This window comes from Diaporthe amygdali (assembly GCF_026229845.1).
Source record: "Diaporthe amygdali strain CAA958 chromosome Unknown NODE_1_length_4327563_cov_65_473760, whole genome shotgun sequence".
Taxonomy (NCBI): domain Eukaryota; kingdom Fungi; phylum Ascomycota; class Sordariomycetes; order Diaporthales; family Diaporthaceae; genus Diaporthe; species Diaporthe amygdali.
Window position 1 is genome coordinate 4,027,511 of NW_026517021.1, and position 14,823 is coordinate 4,042,333.

Here is a 14,823-nt window from a genome sequence, read left to right on the forward strand (position 1 = left end):
GCCGCTATAACAAAGCTCGCACTTCCCACAAAGCGGATGTCATCGTTGAACCAGACTCCAATCCCCAAGCTACTTTAGTATATCACATGGCTGCAGCATTCATATCTGGAACCACTTGTGTCCGAGGATACCTTCCACCGTCGGCCGATCCTTAGCCTCCAACTGTAGAACCCACCGCAACAAATGCAATATATCCTTCTCCTCGGTGTCACTGGTGCCCTCTGGTTTCCATCTTCGGAACATATTTTCGAGGGGTTCAGAAAGTCGAGTATATGCCAGTGGGTCTTCGGAGCAATCCATGTCAGGACTTACAGGATTCTCGTCGAGCTCAGTGTCCTCTAGATCCGAAAGGTCGACTGGATTCTCCGTATCAGACTCATAGCCCATACTTTCTTCATCAACGTCTTTTTCTTCTGCAACTATCATACGCTTTCCATCTGGACCAAAGTACGCAGGCCCGCGCCTCCAAGCATCGAAAAGTAATTCTGGCAGAGGGCCGATTATCTCTGACAATTTGATTAGATGTTCATCATCAATTGTCTCTGGCCCATCTCCCATGAGTAAGGACGGTAGGCCAATCAGGTCATGGCCGGTGATCAGTTCGAAAGCGAGGCACCCAAAGCTCCATATATCGATGCTTGGCCCGACTGGGAGCTTCAGGATCGTCTCCGGTGCCCTGAGGGCTCGAGGGGTTGTGATTTTGGTCGGGTTTTCGTCAAAGCGAAATGCTGCGTACATCTGTCAATCCATGGCTCGCGTAACATAAGCCCATCTTCGGGTTCTTAAGGGATTGTTCATGCTCACAGCCACCCAGGTCGACCAGTTTGACGAATGGGTCAAGCTCAGTCGAGACGTATGTTAAAAGGCCCGCGGGAGGCAGCAGATAGGTAGGTGCCCACAGATCGATTTTGCCATCGAGCCGTCGCAAGGGTTCCCCGTCGTCCGGGTTCTGACGTAGTTTCTCAATGGTACCAGCTTCGCAGTCCTGCGGACGGATACTGACTAATATGTTGCCCGCATGGAGATCCCCATGCACTATCCTGTTGGCATGGAGAAACTGTAAACCGAGAAGCACCTCTCTCAGAACTTTCTTCGCAAGCTGTAAAGGAAAGCGTTGACAGAAGTCGTCATCCCAGGGTTGCCCAACTTGATACTCCCGGGAGCGACGTATCGTAGTTGGAAGATCCGGCCCCATGGAGTCAAAGACTAGACAGTTATGTCGACCATTAGGCCCTTCGAGCTGAAATTGCTCTTTTAGTCCGACAAAATATTGGGAGAGGCTGGAATGCGGTGCCACCTTGGCCAGTTCATGATATAGACATATTTCCTTGTCGAGGGTGGACTGATCAAGTCGCGCTACGACAACTTTTATTGCCACCAGTTTATTAGAGCTGAGGGGCGAGACTGTTAGCCAGCGAGCTGATGTCTTCAAGGCCCCTCGGAGGAGACTGACTGACAGGTCGTCATGCGCAAGCCACACTGTAGAAAAGGAGCCGTATCCAATCTTGCGGATCACGTGGAACCGACCATTCAAAAAGGTATCGCCGAGTTGGACGGGGTGGTAGCCCCCCGGACGGTATGACTCTCCCCATTCACACGCAGTGGCGTTCTCATGGAACCGGCAACCCACGTAGCTGTCGACAGGCTCCTCGGGCGATAAAGTTGGCGGCCTGCTCGACATAATGGATCTTGAGTTTTGGGGGGTTTTGCCTTCCTTGCACAACCGATTGAAGAATCATGTCGGCTGACTATCGAAAATTCTAGGACAGATCCGTAACGACTTAGGTGTAAGCCGCAGCCTGGACAACTTGTTGGTTGCGGTCCCACCAATTGGGAGCTCAAATGTAGCGCGGCATAGAGGACGGCCGTGTGATCGACCCACACTTCAGCTGTATCTCGGAGTTCTCCACTCATGCTAACCACAAGCTGTTACCATTTTTGTTATTATTGCAGCCACAAGCTACCTTTATCACAATGTATACGTGTTGATCAAAGATACGCTGTGACGGAGTGGGTCAAGTACCGGTGTCAGGGCCAGTGTGCAACCTTGAACCGGAACATCTGCCTTCCTTCTTCTATCGAGCTCTTTTTTACCTTTTCCTCTTCTTTTCTTTAGCAAAAGTCCTCCTACTCACCTTGGTATATTCGAGCCCTTTTACCGTAAGATCCAAGTGTCATGATAGACACCACCCTCTTATTTCTTCCTGGTCGCCATCATTCTATGATTTTTGTATAGAACTTGCGAGGCACGAGTTGAAAGCCCCGACGCACTTCGCTGAGCGACAATGGCCGCTTCTGCGGATTTACCGAGTGCTCTTGCTCAACTATGCAAGATCTGCCGACAACTGGAAGATTTCGACACAATTCTAGAATGCCGACCTGACGATCCCTCTGACAGAGATCTCTGGGCGTATGATGACCAGTGGCCTGGACTGCCCCACCTCGAGGCATCCGCCAACTCAGGATGTGATTTCTGCAGACTGCTGCGTGAGACTCTACTCTCGGCGCCCGAGAGGCAATCGTGGCCGAATGGAAGCCTCGCAGGAGTGCGCATTCAAATAAGCCGTGCCACATATGACGACTGTGACTACAATCCATTGAGACTTTACGGTCTCGAAGCTAGTTTGCTAGGTTATACGCCCAGCTTTGGCGGAACATTACAGGGATTTGAGGTCCGCAAAGTGGTATTTCAGGCCTGGACAAAGGAACAAAAGGTAAAACTTTCAGCCAGCGTCGATGGGCGTAGCATATTGCGACGCTTCAGAGTCGCTGATCTCTTGACTTCCAAATCAGCAGAAGCTGTTTTTCCACTCTTTACTTCCCTGTCACCCGAGGTTCTCTCGAAGCGAAACATTCGCTTTATGAGAGATGCTATCGCAGCACATCAGCATAAGTTTTACACTAGTGAGGAGCATGGCTTCTTACCAACCAGGCTCCTGGATCTCGGGGAGGATACCGCTACCGTTAAGAAACTGCATCTAGTCCTTCGCGACGAGATGCCGAAGACCCAAGCCCATAATGCGAAGTATGCCGCGTTGAGTTACTGTTGGGGAAACGCCGAAGCCGCTCGGTTGCAGTCCAAGTTGGGAACCCTAGCTCGGTCATATAAGCATCAATCCACGCCTTGAGGGTGTGGGTGCATCCATTTTCCTCTTGGCTGACTGGTTATGAGCCCGGTTCTCATTCTCAGAGCTATTCAACAAAGGAGTCTTGTCATAAGACACTCCTAAGTTCGAACCCAAGTTAGAGCGAAAAGGAAGGAAAAACAAACAAGAATGGTTATAGCAAAGGGGAAGAGCCCGAGCAGGTAAAAGACCTAGCCAGTGTTCCTTTGTCTATATCCAGCTCTGCGATCTTGGGGGGAGAGTTGGAAACCCTAGCTCGGTCATATAAGCATCAATCCACGCCTTGAGGGTGTGGGTGCATCCATTTTCCTCTTGGCTGACTGTCCAAAACCACGTCGTCAAACTTACGAGAACGACTCAACAGCATCAAAATAGACAAATTGTCCCCAGTGATCCAAGACGCAATCGAGGTAAGCAAAAACAGTGGCCACAACGCATCTGCCTGTGTAGGCTAAAACGATTGGTCACATACTAGGTTTGTTCGAAGATGTCGATTCGTTACTTATGGGTAGATGCTCTGTGCATTCTACAAGGAGGAGAGGAGACCGAGGTTCAGGATTGGGACCGTGAAAGTCAGCAAATGTGCGACGTCTTCGGGAACGCCTACTTCACAATCTGTGCCGTCTCCTTGAAAAGCTGCCAAGACCGCTTCCTCTCCAAGCGCTGCGAGGTGTTGCCAGCGCTGAACATTCACTTTAAGTCAAAGCACTGCATCGGTGGCCAGTCTCAGTCATCCTACTGTATGGCCCCATGTTCGGAGAGCGACTTGTATCGTTCCAATTGGATTGGGGAGCTGGAGAACTCTAGATGGCATTCTCGCGGTTGGGTGTACCAGGAGCTCGCGATGTCCCCACGCCTTATCATTTTCACTCGCTACGGTATTGTCTTTAGCTCTGCGGAAAGTTACGTGTGCGAAGACGGCACCGATAGCATATGGACAAGTTACCGGCTCGGCAGGATACCGGATAGAAGACTTGCCAAATCCCCTTTCTCAAAATTCGCAATTGACGTTCGTCAGATTTCCACGAAGCAATTCACACATGAGACAGATCGGCTACCAGCTACCACAAGTCTAGCAAGGCGTGTCGCCGATCTCACCGGTAGCGAATATCTCGCCGGTTTGTTCAAGGATGACCTCGCACGGGCCCTCCTCTTCTACAAAGAGAGGGCCGATATTCGTCAATCGTTCCACGAGCGACTCCGCCAACTCTCGGAGCCAGGGTCGATTTCTCGGCCGTCATGGTCCTGGGCCGGTCTCCCTGGCCCTTCCCATCACACTGGCCCAAAGTCTCCACACAGAATTGAAGAAATTGAATTGATAGAAGCGGTAGCAGTGAGAAGGGACGAAACATCCTTTGGCAGGGTGCTTGGGGGCTATCTCAAGATTCGCGTTGGCATGATATCCCTGCGAGACTGGGTAAAGGGGGATGAAGACGTCGCGGAGCAGGCCTTGCAAGGGGGCTACTTGAACGATTCACGAGGGGAAATGGTGCAAATCTGTTGGGATACATACAACTCAGAGGCCGTAGATATCCTCATCGACGCTGTCTACTTGCTACGTATCATGGAAGAACCTGCTTTTGAAGTTCACGGGTTGTTTGTGTACCCGGCTGAAAGGGGTGGAGAGTTCTACCGTTTTGGGTATTGGAGAGTCGATCCTTGGGTGGATGAACAGGTGAATTGGGAGATGAGGACAATCTCATTGCTTTGAGTCCCTAAATTCCGTGACGATTAGACGGACCTCCTGTACTTGTAAAATAGTCCGACGTCGAGCGCAGCAATCTGGCAGTGACAGCGGCCCTTGCTATCGTGGCCGCTATTTTCGGCGGCTGTAACAGCGATTCCTTGATTTAAGCTGCAATAGTAAAACAAGTTCTCACGGTTCAGTGCTGTCGACTGAGGCTCTCTGTTCGAAAAAAAAGAAGGCCGACGAAATCTATCTTGTTCGGTATACGCAGTTGACCACCAGAGTTGGCCTGCGTCACCGCGTTTAGGGGTCTCGCAACAGTCCAGGACACGCCGATTTAAGGTCCCGGTGAAGCTTCTCCTTGTGGACTGCCTGAAGTCTTCTATCTTCAATTTTCCGATTGGCTTGAAACTCAACAGGCAGTTCATGGTGAAGATTCCGGGCAGGAACCATTGAAATGCATTGGGGAATCCTGCCGTTCGGACGACAAGTGAGATTATCAAGTGTCCTGTTGATGATGGGCACGCCAGTTTAAGCCGAAATGTAAATAGATAGTCATCAACGCTCCGTCTCTCGGGCCTTGTTACGTCTTTTGTGTGAATTGTACACCATTCATTCTTCACGAAACCATAAGTACTATTGGCCAGCGCGGCAATGCGCAACCAGTTCCAACTCGGGCTCGAAGCCGGCGCGGCTACGTGAGGCGTCATTGCGGGAGCCAGGAGCACGACACGAACCGTTTCCTCATGGCATACTGAAGTATGTCCCCAAGACAATGTGATCATATCAGAGTATGCCATTCGTAGCAAAATTTTACACTCGACAATAATCCATCTCCCCAAGACATAAACAGATGTCCAGCACATTTAGCATGCCTCAAACTTCCTCTACAACACGGCAATCAATACACAATTGACCTTCTCCCTGTCTTCCGAGACTTATGCTACCTGTTGTAGACCAATCAGCAGGTGTGCGAGTTGCAGCTCGGACACGCGTACTTGGGCGTCTGTCCCCTGCAGTAAGTTTTCATTCTCGCTATTCTTCGACACTTGAAGGCTTGACCTCGCATCTGTAGGTTTTTGACGTCAATAAGGATCTGAACGGACTTTGCAGATCTGGTTCATGGAGTCATAATCTGGTCAGCATATTACAAGGATTGGCCATCTCTACGATCTGGACGCAGCGGCTAGCTGGACTGGGTGCTTCCGGGGTTTGACATTGTGCAAGTAACATACTGTAAATGTTAAAGGTCGGATCAAATAATTTATCCGTCTCATCCATCACACTAATCTGGTTCTCTGTATTCAGATCAGAGTCGTCCTGTTCACATTGGCACTGGCGCTTTTCTGTTAAAATGAAGGTCGCTCGGCAAAGGGACTGTGTCGTCAAATTTGATTTTGGTGAGACGATTGCCCTTTCACGAGGGAGCTTCACAAACGGTTGTATCGCTAATGTAATGGCCATTTAGCACTCGTTATTCGTCCATCCGGTAGTCCCAAGGAATGGACGAATGAAATAGCTCCATTAAGTCCGTGCCGGTTAGTAGCCCATCGCCAAACTGGGAAGGGTCATCGCCCATAGGGAAATATAACATATCCGACAATGGAACCTCCTGGTCTCCACTAGTAATCTGCGCAACATTTATTAGCCATCCGAAGCGCCGAAAAATCATCGTCTTCTAGAGGCTACCGTTACTCACCGGCACCGTGTCAAACGCGGGCTGCAGAGGAGGACCGCTCGTGGCTCCAAGCTCGCTATTCAGCGCCGGTTGAGGTACTTTTTCTGAGCTTGTTGATGTGACTCTCTCGATGTGTGGCTTGCCAGGTGGCACGCTGCTCCCATCATTAGTCTTGCCCCTGCTCACATACTCTCGAGCGATTTGTGAGAGCTGAGTTAGGAGAGAGCCCGGAAGCCAACCAGCACTCGCGTACTCGATCCTGCTGAAGTGGCCGCCCCCGACATCCAGCAGAGCCAGGTTCGTGTTTGTTTCCGCGTGTTTCGGATAGCTTATTACCACGTCAAATACGACCAGGAGTGACGCCATAGGGATCCCAGCAGCGAACCTTGCACGAACGACCGTCAGTAAGTAGCCTTAATCGTGGAAGCAATGACGGGGCTCTCTTACCAAAACGGAGTAGAGGGATCCACGTCGATGAAAGCTGCCAACTCCAGCACGTTCCGCGCGGCCTCGGACATGATACTCGTGCTTTCGGCCTGACTGACCGTACTCACGAGCCCGCGTGTCCTCGCCGCCAGATACAGCCTCGCGCGGCAGAGGGCCAACCTGAAACTGTTGTACATAAGGTGGGTCCAGACAGAAGCCGTCCTGAGGAGAGAGGTCTCAATGAGATTGATCCTGAATGTGTCATTCGGCTTTCCATTCACTGGGGTCGTCATTCTCCATTGCTCCAACTCGCGCTCGAGCTGGTCGATGACCTCTAGGAAGTATTCCTCGGTCTTCCCCGTCACACCGGCGCAGAAGAGAGAAGACGCCGCCCGGGAGAGTAGTCGCCCATAACGTGCGTTTGCCAACATCCAATCATAGTCGCCGAATATAGCTTCAGGGACTACTGGAATCGGGACCGAGATGTCGTGATCAGCAAACGCCTGCTGGCCATTAGTACCTCGTTTGGCCAGTTATCCGGACATATGCGGAACCAGGAAAGGCTTTTAACAACTTTTCGTGACTTACAGAAGGCCTGCCGAAGTGGAAACTGGAAATCTTCTCAACTGAATAAAGGGTCCAAAATGCCTTTTGATAGATGAAGGTACTGCTTTCTGGAAGTTTGTGACTCCGGAGATTCTGGGCCCTCCTGGCGGCCTCTTGGATTACAACATGTTCTATGGCCATGCAGGAAATTGAGAGGGAATAGAGAGACATTGCTGTCAATGCCTGAAGCACAAGGATAGAGTCAGGAAGGCTGAGCAGGTCGGGAAATACGGACATAGACGTGGAAAACAGCCCCCATGATTTTCCCCGTCCAGGTTGATAGCTTCCCTTACCACAGAGCTGACAGCCCAGAGCAAGAACAGCATTATACAAAGCCAACCAGGCTTTGTTGTGCTGGGGCTCCTGCAAGAACGTTGGAGCCAACATGGTGTCCTCGAAGGCTTTCCTGTCAAGGAACGGGTAGAGGGGATGAGCCCGTGTGAAATATGCTAAATTACAAGGAATGAGAGTCAACGTCTCTAGAAAAGGGCTGAGGAGATGAAATGAGTGGGCGAGCTGGAAATCAGTGGACAGAGGAAGGGCAGAAAACCTTGGAAGTACCAGCACTCACCCTCTAAGTAAAAGTTGGCCTCGCTGGCACCGAGGACTACACCTCGGTTTTCTCTAGCGAGTTGCAACGGTTTAGAAGACGCCGTGTCATGTCGTGGTAGGCGAGACTGGACTACTGATGTAATCTTCCCGAGCAGCTCGTCTACTTTATTGTTTTGTAACTGCTTCGATATATGCAGCAGTTTATTATCGGAGAAGAACGTCATTCTATAATTGCCAACTGCCGTAAAAGATTAGAAGAGTCTTGGTAGGGAGCGCCGTTTGAACGTGCCAAATATTCCATTTCCCTAATACCGTCAACAGAAAACCTAGCGGCAGAAACGCCAACACAACATACCTCAACGGCAAATGGTTTGCTGTCCTTCAGGCTACCCGTAGTTCGAGCCTGAGCCAGAAGCTTGTCAACATAGAGATTTGGCAAATTGTCGGCGGGCTTTGAAGAATTATATCAGCAACTATTTGCAGCATGGGTTCATCACGTTGACACTGACTTGACCACCAGCGGATTCAGTTATGCGTGGGCTATGTTCCCCTGGACTTTGCGAGTTGTTGACTGTGACTTCGACATTGACTATGCATTGAATTTTAGCAGCTTTGGGTTCGATGTTGCACTGGCGTAATGAGTTTACCATTGGGTCTTCGCGGTGGCTTCACTGGACTGAAGTGACAATTATCTTTCCGGCGCTGTTTGGAGTGTCAGGATATTACGGAGACCAGGACGCTTCAAGGGACCTACGAGGCAACTCAGACAAGGGCCAGGATAGCCTGCGAGCAGCAACAATCAGCCGTTTCTTTTTGTTCTCATGGTGTCGATGCGCTCCTCGATACGGAAGCTTACCTGAGCAACGAACCTTGCGGGACTTGCAGGTGTCGCAGGTCCTGGCAAATTTACGGCTGGTTGGCGCATCGGACATTTCGGTAGGGAGACCGCATCAGCGGCCGACAATATAATTCTGGTTCGGAAATGATGGGAGCACTCGACTGGTAGGGAAGCGGATGGAGCGTCGCCAAAATACCCACAACAGTGGTGTTTCGGTCACTGCTTGGACCGAGTCTAACCCGGGTCCACCACCACTAAACTCCTCTAGGCATGTCGGTTCCGAGACACCATACGGCAGAACAAAAATGAACGTCTTCGGCCTTGACCGCTCAGCATTTAGTATAGGGCTGAGGGCTCGCTGCATAGATCTACATAGATAGGGTCTTGGTGGGCGTCATACGTCTTCCATCCTATTGTGCGGATTACGTCTGCACGTCTGCACCGCACATGTTTCGAAGAGCACCGAGGGTTCCACCCCGAGGCTCGGGAAACAGCTCTCGGAAGATGGCGATCCGCTCGGCAGCAATGGAGTCTTGGGTCGACCAGAGCCTTGAGTATGTATGGTAAGCGACCGATCTCTCAAAGCAGAGAGAGGGTATAAGGAGATGTCGCCGGCCTGTTGCTTGAACGGCCCTGGATGGCTTGCTGCGCCAGGTGAAGGCTCTCCTCTGTCTTCCTTTTTTCTTCTTCTTTTCTCTCGCTTTTTATTTGGCTGCAACTCGTCGTCTTGCAACTCGTCACAATGTCAGATCGGAACAAGAGAGAAGATGGCGTTGAACTGCCTACTAGCCGGAAGTCAAGCAGCTTGAATCATTCCTCGGCCAATCTGGTAGCAGCGGAAGATTCGGATACGCTCGACGGGGACGCACGCGAGGTCTACAACGTCTCGTCGAGGGCAGAAGATGAACGTGTTGCGGAACTCGCTAGGTCCTTTAGTCAAACGGGCGCCAGATCGGCCGGCACTCAACATGACAATCCCTTCCACTCCCCGGTCCCTTCTCTGGACCCAAACTCGGCCGACTTTGACCCCCGGAAATGGATCTCAGCTCTCCTACATGCCTTCTCGAAGGACCCTGATCAGTACCCTCGCCAACCCCTCGGCGTCTCGTGGCGATATTTGGGCGTCCACGGGTTTGGAAGTGATACTGACTACCAAAAGGATGTGATGAACGTGCTCTGGCGGGCGCCTCTCATTGCCAAGGAATGGATCTCGAACCGGCAGCAGAAGATTCAGATTCTCAGTGACTTCGACGGCTTGGTCAATAGCGGAGAGATGCTCCTGGTGCTCGGCCGTCCAGGCAGGCAAGCTTGTCCCTTTGTGCCTTTTGTCCTCCTTTCTCCCTCTGGCGGTTCGGCTGGACCAGGCTGACTAGGGAAATCCAGTGGTGTCTCGACGTTGCTCAAAACAATCGCTGGCCAGGTCCGGGGTCTCCATCTCGACGCCAAGTCAATGCTTAGCTATCAAGGTAAGGGCTGCGTTCAATGTTCACAACCAGAGAACAGTATGGTAACAGACGAACAGGGGTGCCCTGGGCCGTGATGCACAGTCGATTCCGCGGCGAGGTCATCTACCAAGCGGAGACAGACATACACTTCCCCCAGCTGACTGTAGGTCAGACACTCATGTTTGCAGCTTTGGGAAGGACCCCCAAGAACCGGCTCCCTGGCGTTAGTCGTCAAGAATACGCTCGCCATGTCAGGGATGCTGTCATGGCCGTCTTTGGCATATCCCATACAATCAACACAAGGGTTGGCAATGATTATGTTCGTGGTGTGAGCGGTGGTGAACGGAAGCGAGTGAGTATTGCCGAGGTGATGCTAAGCCAGAGTTCCATTCAATGTTGGGACAACAGCACACGAGGCCTGGACAGTGCGACCGCTCTGGAGTTTGCGAGGACCCTCCGATTGTCGAGCGAGCTGATGGGGACTACTGCTATTGTGGCCATGTACCAAGCCTCCCAGCCTGCATATGATGTGAGCGTTCCGAAGATTCCTCGCTACATCGCCACGACGACCCTACTCACCTGTTTTTGTAGACATTCGACAAAGTCACCGTCTTATACGAGGGCAGACAAATCTACTTCGGCCCCAAGGATAGGGCCAAGCAGTATTTCATTGACTTGGGCTATCACTGCCCCGATCGTCAGACAACAGCAGACTTTCTCACCTCGATGACGAACCCAGAGGAACGCATTATTCGGTCTGACGTTAAGGACGTCAGGGCGGTACCACAGTCTCCCGATGACTTCGCCAGCGCGTGGCAGTTCAGTCAAGAGCGGCAACAGCTGATCAATGATATCGCAACTTTTGAGAACACGTCTCCTACCAATGGCCCGGAACATGAGAATCTCAAGGCAGCCCAAAGGTCGCGGCAAGCCTCGTTGACGTTAGTGCCAGCACACCCGGGGACACATCACTTGGAAGTAATCGTACTGATTGTTCAACAGGAGAAACAAGTCGCCCTACACCATCTCGATCCCAATGCAAGTCAAGCTTTGCATGTCTCGTGGGCTTCAACGACTCAGGGGCGACATGACATTTTTCACTATCACTGTTGCGGCCAATCTGGTCATCGCCCTTGCACTGGGCAGCATTTACTACGACCTTGCTCCCACCGCCGAGACGCTCAACAGCAAGTGTATCCTGCTCTACTTCGCCATTCTGTTCAATGCCTTGAGCTGCGCCTTGGAGGTTCGTCGTATACCAAGTGGGCTTGTGCTGTGTGTCGCTTGCTAATCATCAACGAACGCGTCTGTAGATATTCTCGCTCTATGTGCAGCGCCCAATCGTGGAAAAACACTATCGCTATGCCCTGTACCACCCATTTTCCGAAGCAATCTCGTCCATGATTACCGAGCTTCCGAGCAAGATCCTCTCGGCCATCTGCTTTAACGTCCCGCTGTACTTCATGACAAACCTACGTCGAGAGGCAGGCCCCTTTTTTATCTTCTTCCTGTTCAGCTTCACCTGTACATTCACCATGTCGATGATCTTCCGCACCATCGCACAAGGATCTCGGTCCATCCAGCAAGCTCTGACCCCGGCTGCCGTGCTCATTCTGGGACTTGTGATATACACGGGCTTTGTCCTCCCAACAAGGAGCATGCAAGGCTGGCTTCGCTGGATCAATTACATCGACCCGATCGCCTACGCGTACGAGAGTCTTGTTGCCAACGAGTTCTCCGGCCGCCAATTCCCCTGTACTCAATTCGTTCCGATGGGTCTGCCCTATATGGATGCTTCTCCGGCACAAAGGGCCTGTGCGACATCGGGGGCCCTCCCCGGCCAGGACTACATTGACGGGGACTTCTATATCAACAATCTCTACGGCTATTACCACTCTCACTTGTGGAGGTAAGGACTGACAAGGAAAGCGCGGTATCCTCGGGTCGCTAACCGTGCGAAACAGGAACTTCGGCATCCTCATTGGTTTCGTCGTGTTTTTTATGGTAATCTACATTGTTGCGGCCGAATACCTGTCACTCCATCCCAGCAAAGGTGAGATCCTGGTCTTCCGCCGGGGGCATGGCCACAAATCGCCCAAGTCATACGCCAGCGATGATGAGGAGTCCGGACCAGTTGGTCCCGTCCGCATTGAGGGCAGGGCGACGGAGAAGCGCCAAGGATCAGACAATGATGCAGCTGTGCATTCGGATGAAAAAGAGAAATCCGATTCCATATTCCACTGGAGCAACGTCTGCTACGACATATCCATCAAGGGAGAGCGTAGAAGGATTCTAGATCACGTTGACGGATGGGTGAAGCCTGGTACTTTGACAGCGCTGATGGTGAGTACCCGCGACCGCTGCCGGTAACATATTGATTCTGATCGACAACAGGGTGCCACCGGAGCTGGCAAGACCACGCTGTTAAATGTTCTAGCGGATCGGGTGACGGTCGGCGTGGTGACTGGAGATATGCTTGTGAACGGCCGGCTCCGACAGAAATCATTTCAACGACAGACTGGGTACGTCCAGCAGCAAGACATCCATCTCGAAACCGCAACAGTGCGGGAGGCCCTGCGATTCAGCGCGATGCTTCGACAGCCCGCAACCACGTCAATGGCAGAGAAGCACGCTTACGTCGAGGAGGTGATTGGGTTACTGGGCATGGAGGCCTACGCGGAAGCCATGGTCGGTGTTCCCGGCGAAGGTGAGTGGAAAGGGCCCCGATTCTCCTGGGCCGATCAGACTAACGAGTGCGATCTCGCAGGCTTGAATACTGAGCAGCGGAAACGGTTGACCATCGGCGTCGAGCTCGCAGCCAAACCAGACCTACTCCTGTTCCTGGATGAGCCGACCTCGGGCCTCGACAGTCAGACGTCTTGGTCAATTACCGCCTTGATCAAGAAGCTGTCGGATCACGGACAGGCTATCTTGTGTACCATCCATCAACCTTCAGCTATGTTGTTCCAGCAATTCGACCGGCTCCTGCTGCTCGCCAAGGGTGGCCAGACGGTCTACTTCGGCGACATTGGGGAGAACAGCAGGACGCTTACCGGCTACTTCGAGAAGCACGGAGCCATCCCATGCGGCGTGGCCGAGAACCCGGCCGAATGGATGCTGAAGGTCATCGGGGCTGCGCCGGGAGCCCGGGCGGATCGGGACTGGCACGAGACCTGGCACAACAGCAGCGAATATGCAGAGGTGCAGGAGGAACTCGGGCGGCTCGAGGCACGGCAGTCGTCAACATCCAACCCAGGGAACGAGGTCGATATGTCGTCTTCTTACGCCACGCCTTTTTACCTTCAGGTCGCTGTCTGCACCAAGAGGGTCTTTCAGCAGTACTGGCGGAGCCCATCATACCTGTACGCCAAGCTGTTCCTTTGCGGTGGCATGGTACGTACGCCCGATAAGTCACAACATGACAGCCATCAGACTAACGTGTGAGCAGAGTTTGTTCATTGGTGTCTCTTTCTACCAGGCCGAGCTGTCTATTTCCGGGCTCCAGAACCAGATGTTCTCCATATTCATGCTCCTCGTTATCTTCGCCTTCTTGGTGTACCAGACCATGCCACACTTTATCATCCAACGACAACAGTACGAGGGCCGTGAATCTGCGTCGCGCATGTACTCCTGGCACGTGTTCATGCTGTCCAACATCGTCGTGGAGCTTCCGTGGACAACCTTGGCTTCGCTTCTAATCTTCTTTCCGTTCTATTACCTGGTTGGTATGAACAACAACGGGATCCCAACCGACTCGGTCACCGAGCGCGGCGGTCTGATGTTTCTGATTGTCTGGACCTTCATGCTATTCCAATCCACATTCGCCGACATGTGCATAGCCGGCGCTAACACAGCTGAGGAGGGCGCCATCCTGTCCCTGCTCATGTTTGCGCTGTCGCTGATCTTTTGCGGGTAAGTTGACCAACCTCCTTCGCGGCCTTGGGTGCCCCGAGAAACAGAGAAAGATAGAGAGATCGCACGCAGAACAAATGCTGACTAACACCGGCTTCACAGCGTCATGGTCCCTCGCTCGGACCTCCCGGGCTTCTGGATCTTCATGTACCGCGTGTCGCCGATCACGTACATCATCAGCGCTATGCTGTCGACGGGCGTGGGCCAGAACGCGGTGCGGTGCTCCGAGCTGGAGCTTCTGGTTTTCCAGCCACGCGCCAACCAGACGTGCGCCGAATACCTGGAGTCCTTCCCCGTGGGCGCCGTATACAACCCGTCCGCGACCGAGAACTGCCAGTACTGCCCCATGGCCAGCACGGATCAGTTCCTCGCTTCGACCGACATCTTCTACAGCAACAGATACCGCGACTACGCCCTCATTTGGGCATACATTATCTTTAATGTCTGCGCTGCGTTTCTTCTGTACTGGCTTGTACGCGTGCCAAAGAAGGGTAACTGGAGAAAGATGCTTGGTATTCGATAAAAGAGTTATGACCTAGAGAGTACTACTCTGT

At 52.3% G+C, this 14,823-nt stretch overlaps 4 protein-coding genes across 4 annotated transcripts; 2 read left to right on the forward strand and 2 right to left on the reverse strand.

Annotated features, from left to right (window-relative positions):
- Nucleotides 1–99: 99 nt before the first annotated feature.
- Nucleotides 100–1,681, reverse strand: J7T55_006795 (SKY1-Protein serine kinase; the record flags this gene model as incomplete). The annotated part of the gene is made up of 3 exons (XM_053132606.1): nucleotides 100–728; nucleotides 805–1,391; nucleotides 1,458–1,681. The coding sequence occupies 3 exons, from the start codon at nucleotides 1,679–1,681 to the stop codon at nucleotides 100–102; spliced, it is 1,440 nt and encodes a 479-aa protein (XP_053001558.1).
- Nucleotides 1,682–2,285: 604 nt separating this feature from the next.
- On the forward strand, nucleotides 2,286–4,836 carry J7T55_006796 (het-domain protein; the record flags this gene model as incomplete). The annotated part of the gene is made up of 3 exons (XM_053132617.1): nucleotides 2,286–3,025; nucleotides 3,516–3,535; nucleotides 3,638–4,836. 3 exons carry the CDS (start codon nucleotides 2,286–2,288, stop codon nucleotides 4,834–4,836), a joined length of 1,959 nt encoding a protein of 652 aa, XP_053001559.1.
- A 914-nt stretch (nucleotides 4,837–5,750) lies between these two features.
- Nucleotides 5,751–9,006, reverse strand: J7T55_006797 (uncharacterized protein; the record flags this gene model as incomplete). Its single annotated transcript, XM_053132628.1, has 10 exons — nucleotides 5,751–5,881; nucleotides 6,048–6,132; nucleotides 6,512–6,875; nucleotides 6,938–7,419; nucleotides 7,505–7,635; nucleotides 7,816–7,971; nucleotides 8,174–8,204; nucleotides 8,430–8,525; nucleotides 8,584–8,663; nucleotides 8,931–9,006. The coding sequence occupies 10 exons, from the start codon at nucleotides 9,004–9,006 to the stop codon at nucleotides 5,751–5,753; spliced, it is 1,632 nt and encodes a 543-aa protein (XP_053001560.1).
- A 648-nt stretch (nucleotides 9,007–9,654) lies between these two features.
- J7T55_006798 (uncharacterized protein) lies at nucleotides 9,655–14,792 on the forward strand (the record flags this gene model as incomplete). The annotated part of the gene is made up of 11 exons (XM_053132639.1): nucleotides 9,655–10,204; nucleotides 10,286–10,378; nucleotides 10,435–10,886; nucleotides 10,949–11,298; nucleotides 11,360–11,603; nucleotides 11,671–12,266; nucleotides 12,322–12,700; nucleotides 12,752–13,064; nucleotides 13,125–13,750; nucleotides 13,806–14,269; nucleotides 14,372–14,792. The coding sequence occupies 11 exons, from the start codon at nucleotides 9,655–9,657 to the stop codon at nucleotides 14,790–14,792; spliced, it is 4,488 nt and encodes a 1,495-aa protein (XP_053001561.1).
- Between the last annotated feature and the right edge of the window lie 31 nt (nucleotides 14,793–14,823).